The following is a 16,825-nucleotide window of genomic DNA, read 5'->3' as shown; positions in this document are numbered from 1 at the left end:
ATCAGATAAATTTCCTGAAATTTTAGCATAATCCCTAGTTTTTCCAAATTGGATTACTATGCTAACTTTTCCAGGTTTTCCGAATTTTTAGGTAAGATTTAACATTTGTATGACTACAGCAAATCAAAAATGTAAGGATGGATTTATTCCTGAAAGTCTCTTGCTATGCATAGCATGAAGTATCAATGAAAGCAGAATATTTCATGATGTGCATAGGAGATGAAGTATTACTTTGAGGTTTTCTTCGGTATGAGTATCTAGTGAGATTTTTCAGGTGTTTTTGTAATATTCCCGGGTTTTTCTGCATCGAAAAATTACCATCACTTTTCCCAATTAAGGCGGGCGGATTCTCTAGATAGGTAGATATATAGTTCTAGAAGTGGGGTAGTTGAGCTATCAAGGAAATTCGGATTCACAAGGATCCTGCATGCCAGCCTTCAAAGGATGATCACCATAGTTCCTTGATTTTCACAAACAAATTTTGGTGCACGGAAAAAAAAGATTTCATTAAAACTATCAAACTGGCGTGATAGGGAGTTTTTTGTTAAATATACTTACACTTTGACGTAAATTATTAAGAACTTGATTTATTTTATCAAACGTTCTTCATATATTTCATCGAACATTTTGATATTTCAAAATTGAGTTAATTTTACCAAAGTGTTTGGTAAAATGTAACTGAATTACATCCATACGATTCAGAGTTAACTTCCATCGAAGTTATGATTAATTTTACGAAGGTGCTTGCTTGTTTGGTAACAATCATCAAACTCTATATTGTTAACCTAATTTGGTGTGATATAATTTACTAATCGTGTTTCGTAATCTATCGAACGACTTTCCGTTCCTCTTTTGTTTATACCAATACACAATTGCAGTTGAAAGATTCTTAAATAGGACTTACTTAAAAGATAAGTTGGTAGACATGATTTTATTTTCAGTATTTGTTCTGGCGATAACGTTTTAATTTTGCTTACATTCATTTGCAGGAGTATTTCTCTTCACTTTTTTTGTATTTATTTTGCTGAAACTTACGTCAAACTCCTAATTTTATGATTCTCAATCAGAGCAATGTTTTTCTGTGTGTAAAATCTTTCATTTATGCACGATACGTCGGTTTTATTATCCTTTTGATTTTAGTATTTTTTATGAAACTGCTTGGCTAGTTCGGTAACGATTACCACTCCAGTTTGATAGAAATTATCAAGCTAGCTTGATAGAAATTATCAAACTGGTTTGGTAATTGTTATCGAATTTTTCAATGTTCCATACGGACGGAAAAGTTTGATAAATTTCATCAGAATTCGATATTTCTCACTAAACTTTTTTCCAGTGTGGTTTGCTTAATTTTGCTGGTATCATACTGTGTTTAGTATTTACAGCGCCATTTAAGATTTTTCCACGATTTTTAAAGATGCTTAGACCTTTTGATATCATATAAAAACTGAAAAATAATGAAATCGCGAAAATTCGCATTAGCATAAATCAAAAGAGATGATACCTATAGAGACTGATGTCCTTATTAAGTCCAATTGGTGCCAAACGGATAAATCATGACCATTTAATTACTAAAGAGGATAGTTCAGCCGACCACAAAATATGCTGTCTCTCACCGCGCATTTCATTGGGTTTCCAAAAGACGCAACTTGCGTCTCTAACGGGTGGAACGATCCCAAATTTACGGAGAAATTTGCTATAATTAGACTGGTAGCCTAAACTTATTTACGCTGACAAGTTTTGTATGGATGGTGAGGATTCTCGGCATTCTTTTTCCCGAGCGCTCGGGGCGGATGACAAAGATTCTCGCCATTTAAGCGCGTCAACTTAAACAATTTTAAACCTTCTATAGGTGTTTGGAAGTGAATTTTTAATTGTTGTTCGTTACTCATCATACATGGACGTATCGTAATTTTTGATAATGTAAAGTTATATTTTAAACTTTAGATTTTGAACCATGTTTAAACCAAAGGCAATTCGCCCAAATTGCGCATACATATTTTCAATTTCAATACTTATACCCAGGGACGTCGTTCCTCTACATTAAAATGCCCAGGTACGCAACGAATTAAGATAATTTAACCTAGAGATCTATCAAATTCATAACTTTTAAATGTTTTTCCTTGACAGTGAAAAAAGCTTATGGTAAATATTGGGAATAAATGGATCGTTCTCACCTCATTGGCGCGTAGCGGTCATTTTTTATAACTGATTAAATGCACTCCAAGTGGCAAAAGAAATCAAGCTTACAGGGGATCGACTGGCTCCTCCTTTATGTATCCCCTCCTTTATATTTCCCCTTAATGCGAACCCTCCAGAGACTCCAATAAATGTGAGCCCAGGTGCCTATTCAGAATCATGGCTGCGGAAAACCCACATTACAGACAGGTCCGTTGAATCATACCCCTCCTCACTACACCTGCATCTGTCTCAGTCTATGATTCCCAAGAGATGCAGATGTCTTGATACGTGATAGTGACTACTAAATCGGCCAAATACCGCTCTCAATTCATTATCGGATACCCTATATAGTGTAGATATGTAGTGAATGTTTTGAATCATGAAAGGAGTTCTTGATGTGTTAGCGAGTACTCACTTTGCACTGCCCAGAGGGTGAAGTTCCTCAGGTGCTGACGGAAGATCAGGGAGTGGTTACGGCAAAGTGGCGTGTCCAACGCAGACAGGGCCTCACCGAAGGCCCGCTCCACCAATTTTCCCATCTCCACATGGTTGTCAGATGGCACCTGAGAGCACCAGCCTCCGGATGGAAACCCGGCGCACAACAACACCACCACGGCAAACACCCAGAAGAATCTCCCGGCAGACATGGTGAACCACGGCTACTGTCCCAAGGCTCTGTGACACTACTTTCTGTAATGTGAGCCAAAAATATTGATTTTGGCACGATTTTCCTCAATTCCCTCAGGAAGAACTCGTCCAAATAATGTCTCTATTCTCTGTGCGTCTTCCTTTCGATCGTTGAGATCTCCAGCGTAGAAAGATGTTAAGAAACTTATACTTGTAACAGAGTTGTAAGATGATTTACTATTTTCACAATTTTCTTAAGTTCCCCGGGAGATATCAGTCCTTTTGATGTTCTTTCTTGTCCGAGGAACAAATTTCATCAACTCCCTAATCTTTTCGTTGTTTATGCCTCCTGCGAAGAAAATTCAAAATTCAATATCCCCTCGGAGCACCTAAATGGATGGGAGATGTTTCCTGAACACTTATAGCGGAGCAGGTTCAATGTCAGCACTGAATTGAAAGTTCGACCGCCTCCCGTCCACTAGCAGCCAGCATGTGGGGCAAATGCGAGCGCCATCTGTGGGAGAACTCTGCCTCGTCGACGCACTGGGAGTGCGACGTTATCTTTCACCCTCGTCTCCTTCCGCGATCTTCTCCAGCGGTGCCGATGGAACGGTGACCCAGCGGAGGCTGTATGCCTTCTTCCGTCGCACGTTCAGCGGTTGCTGCTCGCTGGGGATGAGCTCAAACCACCCTGAAGATCAGTCGCTATAAATGTGGGAGTGAATGATATTTCTTTTAAAAAATACCATTGAATTTTTTAGCGCGCAAAAGGCTCTCTTGCGCACAAATCTTACCCCTCAACTGTGAGAATTCGCATTGACCTTTAGCACTATGGAGATATTTCGAGAGTATTTTCGGTGAAGACGGATATTATTCCTCTGAAAATACACTCTTGAATGATGAAGGAGAGAAGTCTTCTTATGCACGATACTCTCGTCACTACTCCATCGGTACCTAACGGTGAATAAACCCAAACGACCTAGGATGTAGGTCGCGGGAAACTAAGACGGTAACTTTTTCCAAATAAAATCACACGAATGATGAACAGAAGACTCCGCGCGTCAAATTCCGTCCCCTAGATCATCTCCAGGTCCGTTTCTCCTGTCAAGAACCAAGCACTGGGACGTTTGGTTGCATTTTCTTCAGAGAACACAGAGCTCGGGATGCGAGGAATTCACACCGGCGGTCAGGAAACCTGTCTCCGCTCAGCTGCCGAATTCCCGCGATGTTCCGTGGGGTGATTTTCTCCCGCTGCTAAATTCGCCGTTGGTCGGGACGGAACTAGTCGCAAGGATGGTTGTGCTGGCAGTGGCGAGTGTTCTGTGTGTTCGAGTTCACGGACTGGTCTGTTCCTCGCCCTGCATCGATGCTATGCCCTCTCTCTCGCTCTAGGGGATGAGGAAGGAGGGGGTTGGTGATGAGTTCCTTGACGGCACGCCCCCTTCCCTTTCCTCCTCCTATTCGCTAGAGAGGGGAACGAGGAAGAAGAGGAGGGGGTGTGGAGGGCAGAAAACAAAGGAGTGTGGAAGGGCGGAAGGGGGGGAAGTTTTCTCGTTTGCATCCGGGCACTCATCGTCACCGCTGAGTGTGGGCGCAGCGGCTTGTGTGACGTCACTCCCAGCCGGACCGACATGAAAACGCTATTTAGGTCTGGCTGTGCGGTCGCATGTTCACTAGGCTTTCACGCTTCCTCAGTCTCATCAGTATGCCTAAATTGAATAATCGTCATATTAGTCGTTTCGTATATACAATCCTGAATGCGGAAGATGTTATAGCCGCATCTACCTAGGCACCGACCTAGGCTTAAAAAAAGATTTAAAACGAGTACAGAGAAGAGCTGCCAGGTATGTGAAAATTCGTTACGGTAGTCATGCTGGTGTTACTGACCACTTAGAAAAACTCGGCGTCCCCAATTGGAGACTGTAGAATGAGTAAAATACCTAGGACTTGGACTCAATTTTTTATCTATCTTGGAATAAACAATTTGGGATATAATCGGGGTCAAGTTAATTGTAACTTGTGTTTTGATAAAAGGATACTGGGAAAATGCGACGACAAAACGAGAGAAAATACGTACTTCTCCCTCGTTAGACCCCATTTGGAATACAATGCTAGTGTTTGGGATTCTCATGAAATAGGCTTGAAAACAGAGAACGCGTACAGAAAAGAGTGGCCAGGTTACCAAGTCGTTAACGATAGTCATGCTATAGTGTTAATGGTCGATGAGAACAACTCGGATGGGAGTCTCTGTTAGACCGTAGATTGGAAACTAGGGTTAACCTATTATGTAAATCCTAGAGCAGTTTATTTTCCGAAGAAATTAGCCACTTCTTACGAATGCCAGTAAACTACGCTAATCTACATCTACATAATACCCTGCGAGGCACCTCTAGGTTGTTTGGCAGAGGGAGACCAATCACCAACATGCAGCATGCAAGAGGACCGCCACATGCACACTGCACGGTCATAGAAATATTATGCATAATAGCAAAATATACATGCATATTCATAAGACGAAAGTTGCCAATAGTTAGTAATTCCTATAGCAAATACATGCAAGGTTATAGAACTATGGAAAAAATCACATGCAATGAGTCATCTTAGCGAGTGACGTCTTTATTCTTATAAACCCAGACAAGGGTGCTATCCTTAATAGTACAAGGGAAGAATGACATTTTAAATCTCTCTGTTTTGCAGTGTATTTCTTTTATTTTCTTCTCGTGATCACGTCTGCCATAGTACAACGGTAAAAAAGGATATATTTCACGTCGTCTGAGAAAATATCTTCTTCGAAATTACAAAGTAAATTTAGCCTATATTTCAATCTACCCTTCTGTAAAAATTCCCATTCTAACTCGTGCAACATACTGGAAACGCTGCACTTTTTGTCGTAACAACTCATCACAAATCTGGCCGCCCTGCGCTTCACTCGATTCATTTCAGCTATCAGTCATATATTTGCTATCGGTCAATCAGGTCATAAAAATAAAATAAGAGAGATTCACTGTAGAACAGATATAGTTGGAATTTCATTTTTCCGCGATCGATGAGAGGCTATAACTGCAGTGTTTTGACTTTGAAATAGGTTTGTTGACTGGTAGTGCAGCTTACCTACTTCTTGAGGCATGTTTTTTTAATTTTCCTACTATTTCTAACAGCATGTATTAGTTTCAGAGGTAGATTGCCTTGATAATTAATTGGCAAGTTCCGCCTTTGCATGAATATGGAATTATAATTAGTTAGAATGTGTAGCATTTTTGTGACCGAGTGGTGTGTTTAGTTATTATGACCACTCTAGAGGTGGCTCGTCGGATATTATGTAGGTATATTTTTATGCAGCTGCTTGGATATTTACTCTTTAAATAATTTTCTATTTCTTGCATGGTTGGAGTCAGCTTGCATGGATCATTGCATGATCGGTGAGAGCTCACACCGCTGCTGGCATATGCATTTGCTTTGGCCATTTTTTCTCGATTAATACGAAGACATAGCGTATTATATACTACATGTTGATGTGTATACCCTCTGCAAAACACCCTTAAGGTGGATCTCAATGTATTATCTAGATGTAAATAGTGCATGATTTTTCAATCAAATGATGCAAAAATGTTGCCAAATCATTTTCCAATATGGCCAGGATGACAGATTCTTTAGGACATTCCTCATCGTTAGCGTAAAATCTCATATGAATGACTAACCGACTTATTATAACGGCGGGATGCAACGAGTGAATCTTTTGTATTTCTTTTCATTTTTTCTTTTCTTTTATGAATGTAATGTCACGCTGAAATTGTATAAGTTGTACAATAATCTTCTCAAACATATTCTTGGCTCAAACATATTGTTGCAGAAAACTGATTGTGAGTTTAAAATTGTGTTGAATTAGAGTGTTATACCAATCTGTCATTTATTTTTTTTGAAAATATTGTTTGCGTGACACTATTGTCATAATAAATTGTCGCCTTAATTTCTTGCAATAATTAGTCGGTTATTCCGCAGTATGATATTTTTCCTTGCGTTAATATTGTTTTGCCGAATTGTCTGTATGTTAACGGCGGTCTGCAACGAGTGAATCTTTTGTATTTCTTTTAATTTTTTCTTTTCTTTTATGATTGTAATGCCATGCTGAACTTGTAAAAGTTGTACAATAATTTTTTCATGGGCCACGAGGCCCACGAAATAAACGAATTTATTATTATTATTATTATTATTATTCTTTATTCCACAAGATTTACTTGGAGGTCTGCCAGCGTCGGGCCTTGCCAAGACGCTGCCTCAAGTTACAATTCATTTAAAAACAATCTAACTGTTCTACATGTATCCAGTATTACAGATTTTTGAATGTTATATATTGTGTTTCTTTTAATTTTTAATTGTTCAATTCCAAAATTTAGTGATGAATGTATTATTCCTGTTGATGATATTACTATGGGGATGATGGTGACCACGTCCTGTTTCCAGATATTTTTTATTTGCCTTGCGAGGTCTTGATATTTTTGTTTCTTTTCCTCGTATTTCTTCTTAAGGTTGTGGTCAGCCGGAACTGCTATTTCTATTATAAAGGTCTGCTTTTCTTATTTATTATTATTATTATTATTAGTAATTTCCGATAACCTGCCAATGCTATGTCGCATATTTTTTCAATCATGAGATGCAAAGGTTTTTCCTATTCATTTGCCATTTTTGGAGTGTATATGTGTGACTCATAGGTGTCAAAACCGGTTTAATGCTCACGTAACGATGATTCTTGTTAAATGATACAAAGTGAAATCATCAAAATAGACGGAAGAACAACTTCCGAGCCTAATATGACGACTCAGACAACATCATTAGTTAATATCTGGTGATTTTTCCGGGTATTCTTCCGCGTTTATCCATTTTGTGTCCTACAAAATGGATAAACGCGGAAGAATACCCGAAAAAATCACCAGATATCATCATAATCTCCGCGGAAGCCTACTTGGAAACAACATCATTAGTTAGATTATGAATCGATATTTCACTTGCTCATAAAGTCCTCTACTTCAGGAAAACTAAGGCTGAAATTTCCTTTCATTTTACTCTCTTTAACTGATAAAATTCAGTATTTGTGTAAGCTATCGTTATATACATCTCCGTCATTCATCGCCAACCACTTTTTAAGTGCTGATTATCATTACCGAGCATCACTTCACCGGAAGACCTGTTATTTAATTGCTCTTTCAGTTATTGTAATTTGTATTTTGTAAAAAAAATCACACTCAATGCAGGACGCTTGGAAATACATTTACATTTTCAAAAGAAGTGAAATAATCAAAATTAATGTGGAAGACTTAGGACGTATGGTATAAATAATAAATGTTTGTGAAAATTGGTTGATAATATAATGTTTTATTTTATAATTTTTTGTCTGAACAGCTGCCGTACCAATACTCTCCTCGATTATTTTATACCAATATTTATACTGCCATTGTATATAAAAGTAATCAGTATTCATTGGTTGAATTTACCATCATAATGATGTAAATAAATTTTACTCGTTCTCGGATAATTGTTAGTGTTATCATATTTTTCATCGGAAAAGATATATTTCACAGCGATCGCAAGGAATATAAGGGTTTCAATCCTGCCCACAAAATGTTTTGAGGATGCCTCGAGTGTTACCCCTTCAGTTCAAACCTCACCAAATGTTACCCTCTCTATAACTTCCCCCGAATTTTAATTGCTACGCTCTTTAATAGAATTCAGTTATTAAAAAACTTCGGATTTTTCAATAGTGGTCTAAGAAGAGAGCTGTTCACTAACACTGGCAGCACTGGTTTCTAAAACACGAGCTTTAAACTAAAGATTTGCTTGGGAAATGTATATGTATCTGTTAAAATCAGAACTGAAGTTTTTCTGTTTATTCGCCGAGAGAAGAATTATTTAGCAAGCTTCGCGGTCTAGGGTTCTCTGTGACGATCGAAATCGAAAATTTTGTACACAATTCTTCCTTTACTTACCTTCCTTACCTTCCACTTCCTTTCCGAGGCCAAGGGTTGATTTGTATCAATCCAAAAATGACCTGTAAGACGAGAAAAATTACCAATCTTTTGTTTTTTATCAATATTTTCAGTAAAAGATAAGAGCAGTTTCCAATTGCGTTTGGACGCTATACAGTTTTTTGTGAATTGAAAAATGTCCTTTTTCAACGCATTGTCTCCTTGTTTAAGCAAAACGTCTCCTAAAAAGAGAAGATTAGTTCGTAGTTGTTATTTTTGCTTTTATCTAAATGCTTACAGGAGATGCATGATTTAACACTTTCCCGGCGAACAACATGTAAAAACTCTTCTCGGGATACCGCGCGGGTAAGATTGTATGAGAGCGCCGACGTTTCGGGTACCGACTCGATATCCATTCTCAAGGCTAAATTGCCGAAACGCGAAACGTCGGCGCTCTCATATAATCTTACCCGCGCGGTATCCCGAGAAGAGTTTTTACATGCTTACAGGAGGTTTACATGGAGCATTTTAAGATTTCCACCTGCCTTTCTCTCCCGGTTTTCGTCCCAACAATAGGGTGGTTTCCTATCATTTTTTTATTGCCTGAATCGAAAGATTATTACTCCTGGAGTGCGCATTTCACGCTCTTAGATTTTCGAATGACGATATCTATTTTTCGCGATTAAACGAAAAGTGAAAAATTTCAAGCGCGCGAAAACGCGACGGCTAAGTAGGAATGATGGGAAAAAGTCCGTGTGACGTCATTCTGGTTCCAGCTGTCGGCGTGTGAGGTGACATTGAGGAGAGGCTTGAGCGCTGATACGACGCCGGCTGCTAGCAGGTAGCTGAGTACCCTGCTAGCAGGTAGCGCTTGGCTTAAATAAGGATTATTATTCCCCTATCAAACGAAGGAAACTTTCCGACCATAGGCAGTTTTAATAGGTGATTATTAAGAGATGTTTCCCTGAGCTCTGTGCCTCATGCATGCATTAGTAATCTCAGACGATGTAAAACTCCTATCTACTCGTATAGGAACTAGGTCCCTGTGACGTCACGTGGAGTGACATCGCATGGGCACCAATCTGGACTTTTTCAAATGAGGTTAAAATTGACCATTAACATTTGTCTAAACTGGGATTACTAAGACCAAATAATTTTTATATTATAATTACACTAATGGTGGGTATCGAATCGCAATCAATGCCTTTCGTTTTCTTTGATGAAGGAAACTACCCTATTGAACTACACTCTTCATTTCACGATCAGACCTATTCTATTTTCTTTATACAAAATCCTTATTCTTTACCTCCCCAACTCCGCTTACCTAATAGCATTCCCTCTAACTCGGTTTTCTACATCCCCGCTAAGTCCTCCCTCCTTCCAAATCTCTACGAATTTCCTCCGGAAGTTTCCTTTCTAATTCCAGCACTTTCGCGTTCCTTCTCCTCTCCGGCTGTCTAAAATTCTCCATTATCCTCTATACACACATGTCAAACGCTCCCAGACATTTCTTTTTCCTCATCGACCACGTTTCGTGATGGCATCTGGTAACTAAAAAACGCCGTAGGAATGGACCTAGGGAAGCCTACCAACTTTCTACTCCTTGAAAACAAGGGTCTCATTTTTTTAATGAGAGAATTTCTTCATTTGGATTTTTACTAACTTGGTCATTCGAAACCATAAAGCTTGTCAGGGCGTTCCATTATTATATTACACAGCAATTATTGAAAGCATAATATAATTAATAGTAGAGGGCGTAACTTGGTGGAAATCCTATATCGTAGGCGTTGAAGGAATAAAAAATTGGCTTTTTCCGCATGGTAATTTATTTTGTCCGACAAAATGCCTCGTTACGCTGAATTAAACTCCTACGAATGCATAATATTTAGCCTTCCGTCGGGCGCAATGAATCTGATAGACAGAGCGCTAGGTTTTTTTCATATCTGCCAGCCACTAGGTGGCATAGTCCCTTGGCGCTAATAGTAGCTTTTTGTTTTGGCACGCTCTATGGAGCCTTTCACTTTTCGCATTTATGCCGACAGATCAGTGGTGGATTATTCAGCATAATTGAGCAAAATATTGGCGCAAAAAAGCAAAATAAAAGCGTTATTACTCGTAGATAAATAAGATAGCAAAGTAAAATTACTGATCGTATACAATTCACCTGCTAAAATACATTACATATATCAATACTTAATAGCAATATACTATTTCGTCATCCAGTAACCCGCGCGTGTTTACGTACTTCCATTGACTGTTTTTTTAATTTTCCGCGCACTCCTCAGCGACGGCTCTGAGCAGGTCATGTGATCTCCCGTCACCCCTCCAGTCACCACACCAACCGTCCTCATCCTCATAGTCATAGAAACGGAGAGTTGGGTGTTTCACTTCTGGTTCTCGCTCTCTAAGGTCAACTGAGTGCTCATGCGGTGCTATTATTAGTCGCAGTCGCAGAATTTCTTCCCCTCGGGGCAGATAGACAGCTACATCTACATATTACTCTGCGAACCACCTGCAGAGGAGTTTGGCAGGGGTTGAACCATCACCATCATGCTCTAGAGGGTTTAAATATACTTCCACTAACATTACGCAATATATTTAGGTTATTCCGTCTTTCCATCTCTCAACGCTCTCTGTTCTACCGAATCCCGTCCTAACTTAACTCCTCCATGGCTTCAAAAATTCCTTCCCTCGACCTCTTTTCCTCTGCCACTACTCACAAATCCTCCTTAAAATGCCATTTGAATAATTCACCGCTGTCTAATCCATGGTGCCCATTCTTATTGTTTAAAAAAATTCTGTTAGTTATTATTTATTGTGTTATCTTTTTGTTCAAAAATTTTGTTTTCTGCTAGTTTTCACTTATTCTGTTATTGTTTGTTATCTTTTAGCTATTATTTATTTACGTAAATAGCCAATATTAACGCCTTTGTGCCGTTTTTGGTGGTGAAATAAATAAATAAATGTATTCTACGTACGACATGTTAGCTATTGCATAAATTTTTATCCTACTCATGAAGGCTATTTGCCTGTGAATTTAGACCATGCGAAACATGCTGTCAAGCCCGTTTTACACGGGGCTCGTCATTGCGTTGGTTAGCCCTGAACATAAATTTAAAACAGGGGCTATTTTACCATCTCGTATCCATGCATTCTAGCATGCGTTCTGGCAATTTTTCGCTTTACAAGACGCAATTTTGACTGCGCCATAGTGCATACGTCAGATTGCGCTGGTGATTGATCACCCCCTGCCAAACACCCTTGAGGTGGCTCGCAAGGTATTATGTAGATGCAGATGTAGATGACGTGTCCCGCATAAAACGGACTTAAGAAACACAAGGAAAATTCATAAGCATGCATTAAGGAATACATGAGCTAGCGAGTTACACCGACAGTAAACTAACTCCTTGCTCAACCACTGCCGTCATTGCGGAAAAAAATAAATTATAAATCTATCTGTTTTACAGTCTGTCTCTCTTATTTTATTTTTTTAAATCTCACCTACTTCGTAGTATGTTGGCGTATGTGAGATGTGGTTAACTAGGTGCGGGATGAAACAGCCAGCCGTGCTCAACTATAGCCATATTTCTAAGCACCCGCAATGCTAAATGCTGTTAGTCTCCGACATGCGCAGGCCGGAACACTACCCTTCACCACTTTCATTCCAACAGCCTTCGCGGGAAATGCGCCTCAAATGGTATTCTCACGTCATAGTGCGATGAAGTTTAAATACTTTTTCTTGTCGCACACCTCATTTTATGTGCTGAGTGAAACTCGTTTGAATTATTTGCACCAGGGGAACTATTATCAGTAATTAAGACGGAATATACTATGCAGTTATTACCAGTGACGTAATGGCAAAATTAGCGGTAAGTTTCCTAGTATATTACGTTATTACTTGTACCACTTCTTTTTTAAATAGCGCGACCCGAATTTCGATGGATTATCATAATCTTCAGGCGCAAATTATGATATATCTTATTCTTGTTACCTAGTTACCTGATGAATTTTAAAAGGGACGCTAGAATAGGGGAAAAGGATGAGTAAAGATATTCATTTATCAGAGTACTGTCCTGGCTTTCAGTAATTTTTAACTTTTTTATTTTTTTTCAGTAATTTCTAACTGCTCTCTGGAGTCCAATTCACGGCGGTCATTGCATAATTTTAAAAAATTAATTTAAAAATCGCTCCTATGGCAGTTGCATATTAAGTGTTTAGCAAAATTTTTTCATCTTTATTATTTTTGTGAGCACTTAAATGTTCTTTCTTAAAATTAGCAGTGCCGGAACGCACTTTCCGTAACTTTTTTTAGAAGTGAATTAATATTATGTGTTTTTATCACAAGTTATTATTTACATTTTATTACTTTTTTGTTTTGGTGTATTTTAGAATTTTTGAGGCAACAAAATTGATAAATGTGCTATTTGGCTATTATTTCTTTTGCTAACCAGTGCCGGAATGGCGTTCCGGCGCATTCCGGCACCATGACACCACTGATTAATACCAGAAAAAAAGTTTCTTAGCTTCCTACCATAGGGTAAAAAAACACACATTAGGAATAGACGTGCAGAACCTTAGCAACTTCCCGTTCCTTAAAAACAAGGGTCACTTTTTTCTAAGTAAACAGTGAAGTTTATTTGTTAGCACTCGTTTACGAATTTCCGGCATTAAGTATTCCTAGTCGTACAATTTCGGAGTATTCGCGTCCCTGTTTTGTCATCTAGTTATCCCGTCGTAGCAGAGTTTGAGAAACGTGAACAAGTATACATACTGATTCGGCTTATTTTACAGGCTGCTTCTCTGTCATTTAAAACATCAATGAATTACTTTGTAGAAAAAATTAACCAGACAAATAGTAAGTAAAGAAACCTTCCGATAAACGTACTTCTTTAAATGATATAGCTAATGTATATTGGATGAATATGGTATAAAACACCTAATGAGCCATCATTAGCGATTGCAAATTAGCTACGATAATTTATTATATAGAAATGTACTGTATTAACCAAGCATTAGCTGCCCAAATAACGTTATTTCAGAAAATACTCATGGTATTTCCATAATGATAAGCACAAAAACAGGCCTTATAATTTCAAATAGATTACAATCGAAATTGGGATGTTCCGTGTCGTATATCTCGGAGACTAAGCCGTCCATCTAGACCATTATCATGCCGACTACGGCGGAATTGCGGTACCGCTGAGTCTTCCCCTCGGCTTCGCCGCCTACGTCATCATAAAATTGGCTTTCATTCAGAATACCTATTCCGAATGTACATTCTCAAGGTTGGAATGCTTATCCTTGAAACAGAGGTCGGTGTGAAAATTACAAATGAAAGTGTGGAAATTACAAATGTCTTTGCGCTCTTCTTTCATCGTGATTGAAAAATTCCGCCAAACTAAACCTGAGTTTATTGTTTATATTTTCGTCCATTCCTTATTTTCAGTGTCTCTGGACCGATATGCGTCGTCAGGCCGCATTCCGGGTCATCCGTTAGGCCCTCAGCCCTAGAAGTGTGCCAAACGTATTTGCATACCAGTATTCCTGTACCTGATATGGCATGATATTTGGAGGAGACGATTGACAATTGAGGTCGTTTGCGCCACGAGGGAAGGGTATGGAAGGAAGGGTGGAGAGAAACCCGGCGTCGGCATTAGCCTGGGGGATGCCAAGGATACCACGGCTCAACGTTCCCAAATAAATTATAAAATCACGAGAGATTACTATTGTATAATCAAATAAAATCGTTATTTAATAAGTGGACAAAAATTAGCGCTGAAGACATTTATCGAGGCAAAAGAAAGAAGCCACAGGTTATTTTCTACCAAGGTATGGTATGGTATTTGAAGGAGGGGGCCAACAGCTTAGGTCATTTACGCCATGAGAGTAGGGTAGGTATGGAAGGGTGGAGAGAAACCCGGCGTCGGAATTAGCCTGCTCTTAACGAAAGGCGCCAAAGGGACCGCGGGTTAACGTCCCATCCGACGGACGGGATGTTGCGCTTGAAATGTTCTCCACACGATATGCAAGCAGTGATCGGGCAGTTTCTGGAATTTCCCTACCTCCGCCGGGGTTTGAACCTGAGCCCACGGGGTGGGAAGCCAACACTAGCCACCGCACCAACCCGATCCCCTCCATGTACCTAAATGGTACCTTTGTATACAGTCAGGTTTCTGAGCACGTTTTTGATTGTAGGATTTCGCAAAAACTTCGAATCAATAATCTAATCTGGAGAAAAATGCTATGAATGTTTATGAATTTTGCATGAGTACAATGCCGCTCTTTCTTGAAGGCCATCCGTGAGAGGCACAACGTCTTCTAAACATTCAACATCTGTTTCGTCCTCACTCGGCGATGGGCTATTGTCAATGAGTTGTGTTGAGTAAGGTGCCTCGGTCATATCAGACGTTCATGGTAAACATAAATACAGCGCTCAAGGTAGCCACACGATTGCCAACCTCGAAATATCCGCCTTCAATACTATTGTGGGGACAGAAGAAGAGGCAGCGCCTTTAATGCTTTTAAAGAAATTTTACTGAAATTATATAAAATTATGCTTCTTTTGTGAGCGTTAAATTTAATGGAAACATTAGTTGCAATCAAAATAAATGATGCCGGAATCATCCAATCCAATAAGAGGGATAATATGATCTGGAATTTTGTCAATGCAATCTCGACCGTATTAGTAGAAGCCGGAAATCGCCTACTAAGTCAAATATGGTCCCATCAGTATGAGATTGGTCTGGAGACGTGGAGGCGAATGCAAAATCCGAACCGGGATTATTATTTAAGGCATTCCCACAGGTATTTCACGAATATTTCCGAAAGTTTCCGAATGCCTCAGATATCGTATTCTGACGAACTGAGGCGATATTCCGCGTGACCGCCAAGCAGTCTATAAGGAGATTAGCATTAGCTCTAGGGAAAATCCCCTTAGCAGGTCATTACATATAAGAATACTAAAATAAAATTTTAAAAATACTAAAATAAATGTAATAAAACTTGCAAATTGCGCTTATTTATTTTAATTATCATACCAACCGGGTTTGGATTTGTCGTAATTAAAAGTAATAAGTGAAATATACAAGTTTTAATTATTCCCATCATTGAAAAATTTCACAAAATTGCCCTTGAAGCAGTTCAATTTGTTAAAGGGTCCAATTGTTACGTTTAGCGCTGAGGTGAAAAACTGCTTTAGGGTTTGGTAGTGCTAACAGTGTTCCAGGGACGAAATGAGCATGTATACATATACGACCGCGTTCGGCTACCTCCTTTATCAGGTTACCTCCGAACTCGAACTCAGAGGGTCTGAATGGAGAGAGTTAAGGTTTTACGTTCGCTTGCAGGCCTCTAGCTGTTTCCCGCTCAAGACGATTGCACTTAATGTGCTCAAAGAAAGATTTAATCCGTGAACTTAGTAAAAAAAACTGTGCAATTCGTAAAAAATTGCTGGGGCGTACAGAAAGCGTGACACAGATGTTAAACGAATTAGGCTGGGAGCCGCTGGAGACTCAAAAGCTACGCGTTACGTCCATGATTTAAAAAATTGAACATGAAAATGACACAACGTGTTGAAACCATCGATCGATTCGTCGATCGATGGTCGATCGTTGAGAGGTGAATTAAATAGTGTGGAAATTACCATTTTTGTTTTTATCATGGATATAGCAATATATACCACAAAATCAAGCCTGAAACGATTTTATACCTATGCGTTATATTTAGACTGCTGGAGCAATAAAGAACAGATATCTTTTAGGGCGATATGGAGAACACGATATTATAGCCACACTATGTATCCAGGTCTGACAGAAACGGAAAATGAAGAGAGATATTTAACCGAAAGGATTGGGGTAGGAAATAGTGTTTTCACTCGTACATTAAAGGCCTTTAATAAATTCTGGGCTAATTTCGTACGAGCATTACCCCATTTATTTGTTAACGGTTGGTTTTCTAACACCCCCCGCCATGCGCCTATGGAGGGGGCTTGCGTCGTAATATGTAGATTTAGTTGTTAACACAATTCGATAGGGTGAGCCACCGATATCCATCGATTGACA

At 39.1% G+C, this 16,825-nt stretch overlaps 1 protein-coding gene across 1 annotated transcript in view; it reads right to left on the bottom strand.

Annotated features, from left to right (window-relative positions):
* The window catches only part of LOC124162455 (nose resistant to fluoxetine protein 6-like), a 119,485-nt gene extending 115,320 nt beyond the window's left edge, over nt 1-4,165 (bottom strand). The window contains exon 1 of the mRNA XM_046538995.1: nt 2,594-4,165. Coding sequence (XP_046394951.1) covers nt 2,594-2,825 — 232 coding nt within the window. The 5' untranslated portion in view covers nt 2,826-4,165. The remainder of the gene's footprint in view (nt 1-2,593) is intronic.
* Nucleotides 4,166-16,825: the final 12,660 nt, after the last annotated feature.

The sequence above is a fragment of the Ischnura elegans genome, chromosome 7 (assembly GCF_921293095.1).
Source record: "Ischnura elegans chromosome 7, ioIscEleg1.1, whole genome shotgun sequence".
Classification (NCBI taxonomy): Eukaryota; Metazoa; Arthropoda; class Insecta; order Odonata; family Coenagrionidae; genus Ischnura; species Ischnura elegans.
Note: the sequence above shows the minus strand (reverse complement) of the source record. Positions and strands in the feature narration are given on the sequence as shown.